General features: G+C 35.7%; 1 protein-coding gene across 19 annotated transcripts in view; it reads right to left on the bottom strand.

Annotated features, from left to right (window-relative positions):
- DYNC1I2 (dynein cytoplasmic 1 intermediate chain 2) overlaps window positions 1-17,353 on the bottom strand; it is an 83,127-nt gene that overhangs the window by 32,700 nt on the left and 33,074 nt on the right. For 6 of the 19 annotated variants that reach the window (XM_077956140.1, NM_001261589.1, XM_015110318.3 and 3 more), the window contains 2 exon segments: window positions 7,543-7,633; window positions 2,442-2,501 (listed from right to left, as the gene is read on the bottom strand). In XM_077956140.1, the coding sequence (XP_077812266.1) occupies window positions 2,442-2,501; window positions 7,543-7,633 (151 nt within the window). 19 annotated transcript variants of the gene reach the window in all.

The following is a 17,353-nucleotide window of genomic DNA, read 5'->3' as shown; positions in this document are numbered from 1 at the left end:
CCATGTTATTTTCAAAAATTAAGAATTAAACAGTCATTTGCACCCAACATTGTAATTTCAATCCATTTTATTCAAGAAATTTTAGATTAACAATTGGCTTTATTTTAGCAAAAGAATGAGAAGGTAGCAAAAGCAGAAGATATTTCTGAATCATTCAGTGTTTTTATTTTTCATTTTAAAAGGGCAAGTAATTTCATTATTTAGAACAAATGTGTGGGCAATAATGCAGTAAGAGAATAGGAACTTCAGAGTGGACCACTGAATAAGGTTGTTATAAGAACTGGTTTCAGCTGGGATATGGTACTTTCTGGGTTTTTTTACAGAATCAGACATGGATATCACTCAGACCACATTTAGTTGATCTCGCCACTAGGAGAATTCAGCTTTACGACTGAAAAACAGGTTTCTACTGAAAGCTGTTTTTCTACTTATATTTGGCAGAATTGAGAATTACACTATCAATTTGGACTTTAAAATGAAATATTTAAAACTTTTAAATCTCTAATCTCTGCATGATCAATACTGTCCTTGATTCATATATGGACAAACTAAGGTCCAGATATTCTACTTAGACTAAAGCAACAGATCTTTTGAATATCATAAATCTACTAAAGTCACTTCTGTTTAAGTTAAATACAGGGAACACATTCTTTTTTGACAATGAAAGAGAGCTGTGGCTGAGGAAAATGAACCAAAAGAAAAATATATTTTATTAGCTATCTGGAAGATCTTTTATTGGTTTTATTAGATGTTTAAATTTGAAACCAAATAAAGTACGCTTCCAAACTCCCAAAAAGGTTCTCAGTGATGAAGCTGCCTTAAAAGGATACACAATAAAGACACTGCTGCAACTTTCAGAATATAAGGCAGGCTATCACTGGTAATCTAACTTTTTTCTTATGTAAATATTCTTTTCATTCTGTTTAGTAACTAAATCCAAGCCCTATACAATCTAATAAAGCATAATAAAGTATTATAAAGTATAAAGTATAATAAAATTAGTACATTTAAAAAATCAATGTTCCAAAATGTGGGCCGTAACAATTTTTTAATGTCTTTTCTAGTTTAGAAATTAAAAAGAAAGGGAAAAAAAGTATAGTCAAAGAATTAAGTGGACAATTTAAGTAACCTGAAGTAATTTAGAAGTCTAAGAATAAAATTTGAAGACACTTTATATTCTGATTTTTAAGATGCAAATTATATAAAAAGTAAATCACTCACATAGCTGGAAAAATATTGTCAAGCCTACAATATTAGGAACAAATTACCAACTTGAATGCATACAGAGTCTAACAGACAAAAACCATAATATTAAACAAACAAAATATTCCAAGATTTTATAGGAGGAGGTGGGTAGGGAAGTAATACCTCACTTATCCAAAAGCTACTTTTACTGAAAATAAGGAAGCAATGGGAGGCAGGGGGGAAGCCTCAGTGTGGCCAATACAGACGGCTTCTAGTTCATGTACAAGAAACTCATATTTTTCTTATATGCCTCAAATCAAGGCTTATTTACCTTACTTTAGACACAATTTCAAAAGGTATATTCATATGTTTTAGAAGCTGTAAATTATCAGGGGAAAAGGGCTATCTGAGTCAGGCAAAATGGCAGCAGCAAACATTTATAATTTGCATTAGAATCTAGAATAAATAATTGAATGAATGAATGGATGAATAATCTTATCTCTATGTCAACAAAATTTTAAAAAACCATACATACAGCTTACAGCATTAACTTCTAAAAGAACAAGTTTTAAAACTCTAAAAAACAAAGACATAAACACAGAAACTATAAAGCATCAGTTTTCTAATGTTTCGCTAAGAAAATATGCAAAAAAAAAAAACAAATATAAAAGGAAGAAAGAAAAGAAATCTATTTATTTAACATGGGGCTCAATGACAATTATATTAAGAATATTCATCCATACATTCTATGAATAATCTATTCATCCATTCATTCACTCATTTATTCTAGATTCATGAATAGTTTTATTCTAGATTCATGAATAAATAGTAATGAATGAATGAACAGTGTAAGGAGCAGTATCTCCGTTACTCTCAAAACCTTAGAAATCATCAGTGAATTTTAATACAGAAAAATAAATTAACATTCATATCAAGTAACCCTGAAAAGGTTCAATTACATGTAGAATATTAGAAAAAGTCTGAGAAGTTTTTCAATACATCCTGGAAAACTTGTATTAAAAATATAGAAATAATTTTAAAAGTTTAGACACTTAAATGGACTTAGGGTACCTAGAACATCACACAGAATATCCTTTCACTAAAGATACTGGATAAATGAGGTGTCACAGTAAAATGTAACTCTTGTCCTTACTACATGATACAATATTATAAACTTAAGCAAAATAAAATTAGGACAGTTTCACAAATAATCAAATTCATTATAAAACAGGTAAGGTAAAAAATCTATTCAATACCCCAAATCGGAATCTGAGTGAAGCTGAAGAACTGATGGATCTGTATCCCAATGCAGCGTCCTAAATGGTTGTAGGACAACCATGAAGCATTAGCAAAAAAGGCCATAAGTTAGTCAAGCAAATACATTCTATGAATAGCTAAAGCTAAAGTACTATTCACAATTTAAAAACACATGTTCTGGTTAGTATTGGAAAAAAAAATCAAAAAACAAAACAAAAAATCCACCAGGTCACTCAGCCATCTAGTGCATGCAATAGGCTTCCTATTGTTAAAGATACAAGCATACAACCCAGAATAGTTAAAAGACATTATGTGCAGATTATGGGAAACTAATATTGTATAATAATAGATCTGCTTTAGAACAACTAAAGTCACACAACCCAAGTAATTATTTATGGATAACAAGCTAGGCTATAAAATGGTTGAAATTTTAAGATTCCCAATGAAAACAAACACATTTAGACCTCTTTAACATTTTAATCTTCCCCAAAGCATTAAATGTGTGCAGGAAATTGTCATACTGGTAAAGGAAATGAGTCAACACATAAGCCTTTTGGTAATAAAACCAAAGACTATCCCACTGGGATACAAAATAGCTAAAGTTTCCAAAATGTGACCCTTCTATAATCAATGGGTTAAGCACTGCCTTGGGCTTACATATCATCTGCTTAAAGAAAACAACTAAAGATTTCTGTCTCTAGGAAAAAATAGATTTTTCCCTGGAAAAATATTTTATGTTCAAATATCAATCCTAAATATTCAGTGATAAGTTTTAGCATCGCCTGCTGGCTAAGTAACTTACAGAGCATCTTTTCCACTTAAGCCAAACTTAGTTACTAATAGAACAAAAGGTACTTTATCATACTGACATTTATATAGGTTAGCAATATATAAGGTAATTATGTACGATACTGTATAATGTTCACAGTCCCCACTAAAAAAAGTTAAGCACAATACATTTAGTATTACCATTTTTGTCAAATATATTTTTCACTTACGTAAGACGACATAATGTACAACTAGTTTTAGTTGCTGCAATGTTTTAATACAACAAATGGTTTCTCTACCTGCCTGTATAATTTATCAAGAAAAATAATAACGAATCTAGAGAAATCCTTCATTTTAAAAAATATAAAGAAAGATCTTGGAATTTAAACAAGGTTATGTGTATGCAATGTAAGAAGCAGCCACAGTGAAGATCTACTTTGTACTAAGCAATGAATAGCAACAAGCTTAGGCTTTGTTAAATCGAAAGTTCTATGAGATGGTCTCCAAGGAATGTTCTGTCAACAGCCTTTACATTATGTAAGTAAGAGCTCTGTTACCAATGACATAAAATTCCTTGTTGAGGATGTCATTTTAGTCTAAAATCAAGTAAGACTGTACCTCAAAATACAGCCAGTACTGAAAACGCACTGGACATACATGTACATGATTACATTTATTAGGGGCATCTTCAGGCATATAGAGTACAATTGCAAGTACAAAGCTTGAGAAGTAAACTGATCAAAAACGGAAAAATGGGCCAGGCGCGGTGGCTCACACTGGTAATCCTGGCACTTTGGGAGGCCGAGGTGGGCAGATCACTTGAGGTCAGGAGTTCGAGACCAGCCTGGCCAACATGGTGAAACCTGATCTCTACTAAAAATCAGAAAGTAGCTGGTGTGGTATGGTGACACACACCTGTAATTCCAGCTACTGGGGAGACTGAGGCAGGAGAATCGCTTGAACCCAGAAGGCAGAGATTGAAGTGAGCCGAGATCACGCCATTGCACCCTAGCCTGGACAACAGAGCAAGACTCCAACTCAAAAAAAAAAAAAAAAAAGAAAGGAAAAAAGGAACAAGAGGCCTGGATTACCCCACTGAATAATTGTTCCTAAATTTCTGAGATAACAAATGTAATGCAGCTTCCTAATCTGCAAAGTTAGAGAGAGATCATTTCTCATGGCCTTTTATATTTATTCATAAATTACCACCAGTCCCAACAGAAATTCTTGGCACTCAGAGTGATTCAAACATGTTTAAATAGCATATTTTATAATGTCTTATCTATTCCTACTCCCTGAGTGTACTAATCTTAGACCATCTTGGCCAACTGAAACTACATGTACAGGTGCATACACATATCTCACATTTCTTCATGCATTTTCCTATTATATTTCTTCTAACTGTCTTTATTCTTACATTAACATTGTGTTTGCTCAATATGAGTTCCTTAGGTTTCATTCTCAGACCTGGGCACTCTTTTTAAATGTCACATATTTAGAAATGCATTATTTCACTGCCAATATCACCATCACAATTATAACTGCCTCTATGAAAGCTGGATATGATTCAGTAGAATTCATCATTTTCTATTATCGTGTGTGCGTGTGTGTGTATACATAAAAAAGAATATACTTAGCCCTCTTGAAAATTAATGTTTCCAAGTGAGTCTGTGCTCTCAAAGGAGACAATGTACATATTAAGGTTAAAAAGATGTGGCTGGGTACGGTGGCTCAAGCCTGCAACCCCAGCACTTTGAGAGGCTGAGACGGGTGGATCACCTGAGGTCAGGAGTTGAAGACCAGCCTGGCCAACAGAGCGAAACCCTATCTTTACTAAAAATACAAAATTAGTTGGGCACGGTGGTGCATGCCTGTAATGCCAGTTACTTGGGAGGCTGAGACAGGAGAATCGCTTGAACCTGGGAGGTGGAGGTTGCAGTGAGCCAAGATCGTGCCACTGCACTCCAGCCTGGGTAACAAGAAGGAAATGTGATCTCAAAGAAAAAAAAGAAAATGTAAGGTCACCTCACTCAAAAAGAGGATTTTTCTCTCTGTTAAACTCACAAGAAACGAATTTTGTATTCATTATCTAACAAGAATAAATACTTTAAAAAATATTAACTATTTGTTTTTGTGTTTTACAATTTATTTTAAAAAAAACTACGCTTCACACTAAACATAGGTTAGCATACTACCCTTATGGCTTTTCAATAAAGCCAACAGTATCTTTAAATTCATGATGTAATCACTACAATGTAAATTCTATGAAAGCAAGGACCATCAATGTTTTATCTTCTGTGGTAAGCCATAGTATTTAATAAAGTTGGTAACAATATTTGTTCTATAGACAAATAAATATTTTTCTTACCAGCATTACTCCCTCTATTAATTTACAATATTCTAAAAGGTCTCTAATAATCTCTGGCTTGTCCATAAAACTCATGGGGACATGTTTTAATTCACATTAATTTAAAAAACTTAAGTAGGTGTCAAAGTACTTTTGAAAGCAACCTTGCCGACACCGAATTAAAATAATCTACTATTCAAAATCAGGAACAATGAGTCATAATGTACACAATATAGTATCTACATAAAATAATGTATAATATCAAATAAAGACATTTAATAAATATAGTAATTTTTTATATTGGGAAATATTTTTACTATGGTAATGTTGTAGAAGGGGAAAAAAAACCCTTCACTTAAAAATGCCAGTTGATTATTAATTATCTAAAGGAACAGTGGCTGGGTGCAGTGGCTCATGCCGATAACCCCAGCACTTTGGGAGGCCAAGGTGGGTGGATCACTTGAGTCTGGGAATTCGAGTCCAGCCTGGGCAACATGGCAAAATCCTGTCTCTGCAAAAAACACAAAAATTAGCCAGGCATGGTGGCATGTGCCTGTAGTCCCAGCTACTCGGGAGGCTGATGTGGGAGGATCATTTGAGCCCAGGAGGCAGAGGTTGCAGTGCGCCAAGACTGTGCCACTGCACTCCAGCCTGGGTGACAGAGACCCTGTCTGCAAAAAAATAAATACATAAATAAAGGAATAATGACATATTTGTATAAAAATACAGAAGTACAAAATACGAAAAAAAAATTAACCTATAAAAGTGAATTTACATTAGACAAATTGTCCTTATTCTGTAACACATACTATATTATAAGCTAATAACATTATTTCTAAAAAGAAAATTTTGATTTTTCTTAAATGAAAGAGTTATGTCATTTACCTCCAAAGAGAGCATAGCTTAGATATGCAATTTTGGTTCTATTTGGAAAGCACTTCTCAAATTCAAGCTGGCAAGCTTTATGTGCCTTTTAATCATTAATGATAACCTGATTATTCAAGAGCTGATTGAAGTATTGAGTTTACAGATCATCTAGTCACTTGCTTCTTTTTTCTTGCCCTGTCTTTTAGATATTTATTACTGGTTTGCAACTTCAACTAGAGGGACTAGACAAAAAAAGGATAAAACTTCTAATAGTTTATGTCTTATTAAAAGGTGTGTTAGAGATTTTCTTGGTGAGGACATGCAACTTCCTGGCCCAAAATAAGCATTCTTAATCAGCTGTGGATTTTGACTACCTATGTTTAATTTCATTTCAGAAGTCAAAAAGTATGATACTATTAAATACTATTTTGTGTGTGTATGCGTGTGACAAAGAGGAATAAGTAGTGATACTTTTCCCAATATGATCTTTGAAAGAAAGCTGAAATCTTACTGAACTTTTGAAAAGCAAGACCCAACATGTATGCGGGATCCTAAAACAAACACGAAATGTAATTTTACAAGGAAGATGCAAGTTCAGGAATACTTGACAGTAAACATTCTTAATGTCGTCCTTAGCAGTTACTCCTTACTCTTGACATTTTATGCATTATTATTCACTCTCTTAATTAGTAGAACTAATGACTTAATAGAACAGAATTGAGCTGTTTAACAGAATTGTTTACATTTTCAATTACTGAATGGGGAATCAAGCACAAGAGAGAGGTTTTACACTATTTACACCCAAAACATTCACATGATAACCAACAAAAAGTTTGTTTAAACAGAAAAATCTAAATCCATTAATATCACTATTTTTAATATAAAATAATTAGCATAAAACCGGTTGACTAGTACTAATTAAATGTGACGGTCAAAATATTATTAACAAAAAAAAGTTTTTTTCTCCCAATGTCCAACAGAGAATTTCTATACCATTTTAGATTTTTAAATGTTAGGACTAACTTGACACAACTATTTAGAGGACCTTTAAAGTATCAACAGTATTTGGGCACTGAATGCATTCTATCATTAAAATATTAAAAGGAAAATTACTGTACCTAGATCCCACGGCGCCATCTCCAGAGTCTTGGCTTCCAGCTTCACTTGGAGTGCTCACAGATTTGGAGGATGGAGACATAGGAGGAGGGACTAAATAGTGAAATAGACAGGTATCCGCTGTTACTACACGGAGAGGTTGCTCAGCTTATGACGTTTCAAAAATAATTTAACATGAAGTAATTAACAAAAAAGAAAAAAACAATGGCAAACCAAAAATCAAAAATATATGAATGAAAATGAACAGCAGAAAGAAAGGGGAAAAGACAAAAAGTTAACAATGCATGCTGAAGATTCATGCAATTTTTCTGGCAAAATGCATCTGAGCTTTATAATTTTTTTTAAAAGGCAAGATTATGGAAGGATGCATCTTCATCTCATCCACCACCAAATGTGGCCACTAATTTTCAAAGGAGAGCATTCCTTCTCCCCTTTATAACTTTTCACTTTTAATATCACCAGATTATAAATATTATTTACAATTGCTGCCAAAATTCAACTCTGAAATATGTTTCATTAAGTTATTTAATCTCTGGTTTCTCAAGATTTATTTTAAAATATTAACTTTTGTCTAATAATTTTTTCCTTCAAAAAGTAATGTTTAAAATGATTTCAGTCCCCCCAAACCCCCCAAAAAGATGTCAGTTTAGAGAAACGACTGCAGCTAAAGGAATGGCTCCTTTAAAACGTTCATTAGTTTCCAGCAATTTGGGTGAAAAATGCAAACAGGCCATAAAACAGCATGCCTTCTAGACATTATGCATAACATAAAGTGACACATGCAAATAAACAAGGCAAGACTTATGGGAACTTCCTTACCCCAGTATTCAGAAAAAACTGAAGTGTACAGACAAAGATACAGACACCCAAAATATTCTTAATCCCTTCTTATAGAAAAATACACATTTTTCATAGTATATAAAATAAACAGCAAGTGCTTTCCCCTAGATCCTCAACTTTTAACATTATATAACAACAGCTGAACGTGCACATTTCATGCTATGACATTTGTAAAACTTTTTGATTACCGTTGCAGGGAGTATAGGAGGATCATCACTGCCATCTTCTGGTTAAATATTACCATAAATGTCCCCAATCCCAAGTATCTTTTCAAAATAATTTTTCAGTGTATGATATTAAGTGACTAATACAGTTTATGTTGAGCTGAAAGCCCTTCTTTTAATAGTCTACTGAAAAGAAGGCAAGTTCCTAGTTATAGAGGAACTAAAGAAATAAGTATTTAATTAAAAGTCTGTGTTTTTTAGGATAGTCACATCCATTGAACCTTAAAATTAGGTCTAAATGTTTATACACGCTGCAGTAAAAACAGTGGGTTTGGTAATGTAACGAAATGTATAATATATTATGATGACTTGCATCTTAAACATAGGTATAAAACTGATCATCCTTATTTTTTCAATGGCAAATTCTAATTGACACCAATAAGATTAGAAGAAAAAAATCACAACTAGAATATTTCTTTCCTAAGATACAGTGACTAACTGCTTAAATTTCAAAGGACTATAAAAACATAATGTTTCTAATATTGTGATTAAATCTGTCAGAAAAAAACTATAAGACCAGATAGTTTCCTATAGCTTACATGTAGATGACACTGTGCTAGGTGCTATATGTATAATTCGAAGTAGCTAAAAATGATTTTTATCTAAAGTAGAAGAATATTAATGTCCCTTAATTTATTTAGGTTACATTTCCTCATCTTTTTGTCCATCTTTCACTGTGAGGCTTTCCCTAGTCTAAGTCCCAACTGATATAGGAATAGAGTAATACTTAACAGTTGTTTGCCTACCGTGCTGTAAACACAAATAAATGTTTATTAAATTATAGTGAGGCACCACAACGTTTTCAAGATTTTTAAAGAAGAAATTTTGTACGCTTTAAATTACATACTTAATTTCATACTCAGAAAAACAATTTTTCGAAGTGTACATATCAGAGGGGTTGAAGGAAAATTACTAAAATTCCCATCAATCTATTTGTGATGAACTAGAGAATTCTTTTTCAGTTTAACATGCTTTTCCCCCTTTCTGATGATTTCAAGTACCAATGACTCCACTGAACAAGTTCAACAGTATTTCACTTGGTTAAAGACTACATTTTTAAAAAATGTTAATCAAAATTCTTTACAGAAACAGGCTAAATACTAATTATACAGACATAAATAGATACATTAACATAGCCAGTTCTGAAATAAAAGTTTCAGAAATAAAAAATAAATCCAAAGGGTGATGCTACCATATTATCACAGTTTCTTAGCCAAACAAAGGCAAAATAAATCAGTGACTTCAAATTTGTAATTATATAAATATCTCCATTCCAGAACTATCTTATTTTACCAAAAGATAGTTTCAAGCCAAATGATGGAAAAGGCTCTATAAAGGACTCTTAGCTATTATCTGAACCACAGCTACATCTTGCAATAATAAATAATGTATACCACAGAAGGGACAATCCTAGAAAGAAATTACTATCATTACAAAACGAGGAAAATTAATTTTTAAAAACGGGAATGATAGTGTTATTTGGTGACTGCTACATTTTAACCCAACTAGTCTAGAAAAATCAAAGAATACTATAATTACACAATAAGGCAAATACCACTATATTCCCAGACTTCAATAAACCCCTGAGAACAAACGAATGCATGCATTCGGGAGGCAAAAACAAAACAGAAACACTAATCAACTCATAGGTTCTCAAACGTAAGAAAAGACTCGCTTCTGGAACTCATTTTTAAGGACGGTTTTTAAGTCTAATCAGCTTTGAAAATAACATAAACCATTAATAATTTTTGCCAAGTATATGAGATATGATCTGCTTAGTAAGAACAGTGATTCAATCAGATTACCTTTACTCCACAGTTCTGTATATAAAACAGCCTAAAACAGGCTTTAAATGGTATAAAATAAGGGAATTAATATAAACACAGGTGAGTATGTTAATGAATTTCATCTTCTTAGAAGTTTCAAGCACAGATACCTGTTTTCTTTGACAACCACTGCAGAAGAAAAAAAAAAAAGCTAAACCATGGCAGTCACTGATCATGTAAGTAATGTGGAAAAGACTGTACCTCTGTACCTCTTTAACGCTCCAGGACAAAAAGCCAATCAAGAAAGCCTTTCCTGCCAGCTTAGACCTTGGCCTTCCAAGGATATAAAATTAACACTGCTGGCTTTTGGCCTGTGAAGAAACAACTAGAATATTTTTAGACCACAAAGGACCTGGGAATGCACCTAGATTTAGAATTAGCATTAAGTCTGGGTCAACCACTCAGAACTACACAGAAGTCTTAAGGGCAAAGGATAGCACATAGCTGAATTATTTTTCAAGTAGAAGAAAGCCTCTGGCAAGAAGGGGTTTTTATCAGGAAGAAAGACCTGGAAAAGCTAGACAGCCAAGTAAGGTGAATGTAGGGATTGGAAGTGTTGGTAGAAGACAGTGAAATGCAAGGAGTGAGATTTTGGGATGCATGTAACCCAAAGTTGTGAAGTCTCTTCTAAGCTCATCAATGATACTCAGTACTCAAACATAGCCCACGTTACAATAATGCCCCCTTCTGGACACAAGTGTTCTTAGCGTGGATTATTAAAATTAAAATAACTATTTTTCATACCTTACTTTTTTTTCTGACCTTCTGAAAGATGTTACTTTAAACCTTAACTCTCTGAAATATTAATTTATCCCTTCCCCTTGCTCCTTCTCTTCATAATGAGGTTTAAATATCCTCTACTAATCTCTCTTAAGTGTTTCATTTCCTTTATTCTCCTTTTCAATGTGATTCAGAGCATTACATTAAAATAAAAAAAAAAAAGAAAGAAGTGAAAATAAAATTTTAGCCCGGGTGTGGTGTGTCATGCCTATAATCTCAGCACTTTGGGGGACTGAGGCAAAAGGATTCCTTGATCCTAGAAATTCGAAACAAGCCTGGCCAGCATAACAAGACTCTGTCTCTCAAAAAATTAGCTGGGCATGGTGGTGCATGGCTGTAGTCCCAGCTACTCAGTAGGCTGAGGCGAGAGGACTGCTTGAGCCCAGGAGGTCAAGGCTGCAGTGAGCCATAACTGCACCACCGTATTCCAGCCCGGGTAACAGAGTGAGGCCCTGTCTCAAAAAATAATTAAATTAAATTAAAATACAATTTAGTTGTTGACCTAAAGCAAAATGGCTTTAATTCGCCCTTACCAGGTGGTAAGACATATATGACCTAGAAATAATGGAACAAAAATTTAGGTGTCTAGCCTGTGCTGGTACCAGGGGTAAAAATATAAGTAATATATTCTGCTTGCTCTCAAGAATCTCTAACAAAAGTAGTCAAGTTACCAAGTAATTAAGAATCTACCAGTAGGAAGGGATGGTGACTGATGCCTGTAATCCCAGCATCTTGGAAGGTCAAGGCAGGAGGATCGCTTAAAGCCAGGAGTTTGATACCAGCCTGCACAACATGGTGAGTCCCCATCTCTACAAAAATAAAAAAAATTAGGTGGCTATGATAGAGTGAGCCTGTAGTTCAAGCTACTCGGGAGGCTGAGGTGAAAGGATTGCTTGAGCCTGGAGGCAGAAGCTGTAGTTTGTGCCGCTGTACTCCAGCCTGAACAACAGAGTGAGATTCTGTTAAAAAAACAAAAACAAAAACAAAAAGAAAAGCAAAGAAAAGTTATGAGAGGTTTGATTAGCTGTATCTCTTTTTTCTTTAAACAAATTCTTTTTAGTAGGAAAAAAAAATCCACTTTAGGAAAACAATAGATTGATTTTTTAAAAATAAACCCAGTGTTTTTATACTACTATAATTTAAAAATATTTAATAAATACTCAAGGAGTACATTCTATATTGAAAAGAACAAGTATCCATCCTGAGTCATGACACAAAATAGATTTTTTACTGTGGTTTACTGTCAAAAAAGGTTTGAAAGCCATTGCCTTCATCCGTATCCTGTATTTTTCAGGCCAAATTATAAATAAGTACTGGACTTGTAGGCATATGTTTTAAGGATTATGACATGCACTTAGCCTAATTTTCTAAAGGTAATGAGATCTTCAGAAAGCCTTTAACCCTTCACAGATTCCATTATAATGGTAAATCTGCCAACAAGAAAGGGAAAAATCGTTCAGAAATAAGAACCTCAAAGAAAGGAAAAGATGTCTGTAGATCTAACTTGGAAACTTAAACTCGTACATCTAAACACAGTGTTAACCTTTTCTGGGAAGGAATAGTCAACACTGTTTATAGCTATTTGAGGAAACTCGTAATTCGATTGTTAATCAGCTCAAGCTGCTTTGATAAACACAATCTCACATGCCTTCACATTATTGAAAAGTTCAAATCGATATCATAAGCTAAATAAATTAAAGCAATGACATTTGAATTGTTTTTCAAAGCATATTTATTTACTGCTCCCTACAATGTTGTATCCTCACCAGAATTGAGTCTCCACTCTTAATTACTGACAGCTAAAAATTCTGAAGTTAAATAGTTCACAATAGATAAGCTAATATTTAATCAAGAGGAAGATACTATTCCACCCCACTGAGAAAAACCTTGGCTGAAAATTATGCCAGAAAATATATTCTGCAAAAAAATAAATTTTATTAATAATCTATTTATAAAATGACTGGAAATAAAATATGCTACCTTCCCCACTGTCTTGCAACTAATCCAAATATTCAACTAAAGTTTAAATCACATATAAAATGTTCTTCAAAACATTTTATAGCCAATCATGTTCACTAAGGACATTTTTATTTTAAAAAGTAGCTACTTACTAAATTCTCTCTCCATGGCTTAATTTAGTAATAACATTAAACTAACAGTATGAGGCTTAGTGATATCTTTCTTCCTTCTCCCTTTCTCTCTCATATCTACACTCATAAACAACAAAAAAAAGTTGGCATAAAGAAACAAGGGGCTGGGTGAAGTGGTTCACGACTGTAATTCCAGCACTTTGGGAGGACCAGGTGGGCAGATCATTTGAGGTCAGGAGTTCGAGACTAGCTTGGCCAACATGGTGAAACCCTGTCTCTACCCAAAATACAAAAATTAGCTGGGCTTGGTGGAAGATGCCTGTAATCCCAGCTACTCAGGTGGCTGAGGCAGGGGAATCGCTTGAACCTGGGAGGCGGAGATCGTACCATTGTACTCCAGCCTGGGAGACAGAGCAAGACTCGGTCTCCAAAAAAAAGAAAAATAGCAAGGGAATGATCTCTTCTAAAGTTTATAGTCTAAACACGCCCATTCAAGATGAATATAAAAATAAAATACTAATACTACAATATTTACCCCCAGCAAAAAGCTTTTTTTTGAGTTCTAATTGATTAAGATAAAATCAGTTTGTTATTGGCTACAAATGGTTTATCAAGACATATTTTTTATCTTAACCAACTTTTCTCAGAGTCAACTCTCAAAAATCAGAGTCACCTAAGAGAAGCTATAAAACTAGGATAATTGGCTAGGCACGGTGGCTCACGCCTATAATCCCAGCACTTTGGGAGGCCGAGGTACACGAATCACGAGGTCAGGAGATCGAGACCATCCTGGCTAACACAGTGAAACCCCATCTCTACTAAAAATACAAAAAACTAGCCGGGCGTGGTGGCGGGCGCCTGTAGTCCCAGCTACTTGGGAGGCTGAGGCAGGAGAATGGTGTGAACCCGGGAGGCAGAGCTTGCAGTGAGCCGAGATCGCGCCACTGCACTCCAGCCTGGGTGACACAGTAAGACTCCGTCTCAAAAAAACAAACAAACAAAGTAGGATAATTGAAAGCTGGTTATAGCTACGATTAAACAAGTCAGTCTTTAGTCTCTACAGTAGTTTGGTTTAATGACCCATCTAAGACACTACCCTGCTTAAAACTCTATGAAAATGCCTTTCATCACCTATAAGGCTACAATTTTTTAAAATGTTGAAATCTCTCAGAAAATCCCTCAAAAATTTGTGACTTTGATTTATGGGTAAATTCTCTGTGAATGTGGGCTGGACTTAGTGTTTCTCTTCTAATGGACAGAATGTGGCAAAGGTGATGCTTTGTGACTTCCAAATCTGAGTCATAAAAAGGACAGTTTTCTTCTAACTCTCTTTTTCTCTTGGACTGTTCACTCTGGGAGAACCCAGCCAACATGCTACAAGGATACTCCAGTAGATCTGTGGAGTGGCCCACAAGGATGGGAACTCAGCTGTCCCGCTAGCAACCAACACCAACTTGCCAGCCATGTGGATGAACCACCATGAAGCAAGTTCTCAAGCCTCCGTCAAGACTTGAGATCACTAAAGCTCTAATTGAAATATTGACTTTGACCCAATGAGAAAACCTGAGCCAGAACCACCTAGCTAAGCTGCTACCAAATTCTTGACCAGCAGAAACTATGAGAGATAATAAATGTTTATTGTTATTTTGGGGAGAAAAAACAGATATAAGAAGAAATAGAAAATCTGAAGAGACTATAACTATTTAAACAACTTGAGCAGTTAGGGAGGCCAAGGCAGGAGGATCACTTGAGGCCAGGAGTTTGAAACCAGCCTGGGTAACATAGCAAGACCCCATCTCTATAAAAATTTTTTTTTAAACTAGCCAGGCATGGTGATACCTGCCTGTAGTCCCAGCTACTTAGGAGGTTAGGCAGGAGAAGGACTTGAGCCCACGAGTTTGAAGCCACAGTGAGTTGAGATCACACCACTGCACTCCAGTCTGGGCCACAGACTGAGACCCTGTCTCTAAACTGCACCCCCACCCGCCGCCACACACACGTGCGCGCGCACACACACACACTCCAAATGAATAACCCCAGCTCTCTACTCTCTGTAGAAAAAAGTCATAATCCAAGGCAGTTCTACAATGGAAATCTATCGAGTTTTTAAGAAACAGGCATCTTTTATAAATTATTCTACAAAATAGCAAAAACAAAAACTGACCAATTTATTTTAAAACCATAACCATGATGAAACATGAACATGGACAGTACAAGAAAATCAAAGGCAAACTTCATTCATTAGTACATATACAAAAAACCCTCAATAAAGTATTAGCTAATCTTTTTTCTTTTTTTCTTGAGACAGAGTCTCGCTCTGTGGCCCAGGCTGGAGTGCAGTGGCGCCATCTCTGCTCACTGCAAGCTCCGCCTCCAGGGTTCACACCATTCTTCTGCCTCAGCCTCCCGAGTAGCTGGGACTACAGGTGCCCGCCACCACGCCCGGCTCATTTTTTATAGTTTTAGTAGAGACGGGGTTTCACCATTAGCCAGGATGGTCTCGATCTCTTGACCTCGTGATCCGCCTGCCTCGGCCTCCCAAAGTGCTGGGATTACAGGCGTGAGCCACCGCGCCTAGCCTGTGAGACCCTGTTTCTACTAAAAATACAAAAATTAGCTGGATGTGGTGGCAGCACGTTCCTGTAGTCCCAGCTACTCGGGTGGTTGAGGTGGGAGAACTGCTTGAGCCTGGGAGGGGCGGAGGTTGCAGGGAGCCAAAACCACACCACTGCACTCCAGCATGGGTGACAAAGTGAAACTCTGTCTCAAAAAAATAAATAAAAAAGATAAAATACATGCGAAACTTCATCTGCCACGCCTGGAGGTGACTATTAGTAACTAAAGCAAAAAAGTAAACATGTCTCCTGCTTTTCTACCATTTAGGGTAACCAAAAAGCCCTAGTTATTGAGGAAACACTCCCCTTTACAGAAGAACTTTAGCCAATAAACGTAGAACAAATGGCAGAATTACAAAAACAATGTTGCAACTCCTAATTAAATAACTTAGATGAGGATCGTCAGTAAGTATTAACACCATCAGATAAAAGGCTGATAAAGAAATGAATAGTCACATAGTGCCCAAGTATCACCCTCAGATATTACCTATTAGTCACAAGGGGGTAATTATGATGGAGAGATCAGCTTATCACAATTGTAACCCAAAAATGAAGCTCAGCATCGCTCAATAGCCAGAGAGATGTGCTACTGATGTGATACAATATGAAGGACACAACATCACTTATGAGATTTTCTTGCCAAAAAAGTTCAGCCTAAAGTGAATCAAGCTTATTTTCTTTTCTTTTTTTTGATAGGGTCTTGCTGTGTCTCCCAGGCTGGAGTTGAGTAGTGCGATCACAGCCAGCACCTCAACCTTGCAAACTCAATTGATCCTCCCACCTCAACCTCCACAGTAGCTGGGACTATAGGTACCTGCTATCATGTCTGGCTAATTTTTTTTTTTTTTTTGTAGAGACAGGGTCTTGCCATATTGCCCACGCTGGTCTTGAACTCCTGGGCTTAAGCGATCCACCCACCTCAGCCTCCCAAAGCAATGGGATGACAGGTGTGAACCACCACGCACAGTATGAATTAGATCAAAATCAAGCTTTTTAATCTAACTTCCAGTTCAAAGGAAATATAAGGGATAAAAGCTAAATGTGAGAATGCCATCAGACAAACCCAGGAGGGGAGACAGTCTACAAACCAATTGGCCCACCCTCTTCAACAAGTAGATATCATGAGGCAAAAAGTAGTATGTGTGTGGAGAATATTCTAGATTTTTTAAAATTAGGAAGGGTATAGTGGCTCATGCCTATAATCCCAGCACCTTGGGAGGCCAAGGCTGAAGGATCGCTTGAGCCCAGGAGTTCAAGGCCAGCCCTGGCAGCACAGTGAGACCCCAACTCTACAAAAAAAAAAAAAAAAAAATTAGTTGGGCATGGTGGTGTGCACCTATGGTCCCAGCTACTTAGGAGGCTGAGGTGAGAGGATCACTTGAGCCTGGGAGGTTGAGGCTATAGCAAGACATGGTTGCACCATTGCATTCCAGCCTAG

This window comes from Macaca mulatta, chromosome 12 (assembly GCF_049350105.2).
Source record: "Macaca mulatta isolate MMU2019108-1 chromosome 12, T2T-MMU8v2.0, whole genome shotgun sequence".
Lineage (NCBI taxonomy): Eukaryota > Metazoa > Chordata > Mammalia > Primates > Cercopithecidae > Macaca > Macaca mulatta.
Note: the sequence above shows the minus strand (reverse complement) of the source record. Positions and strands in the feature narration are given on the sequence as shown.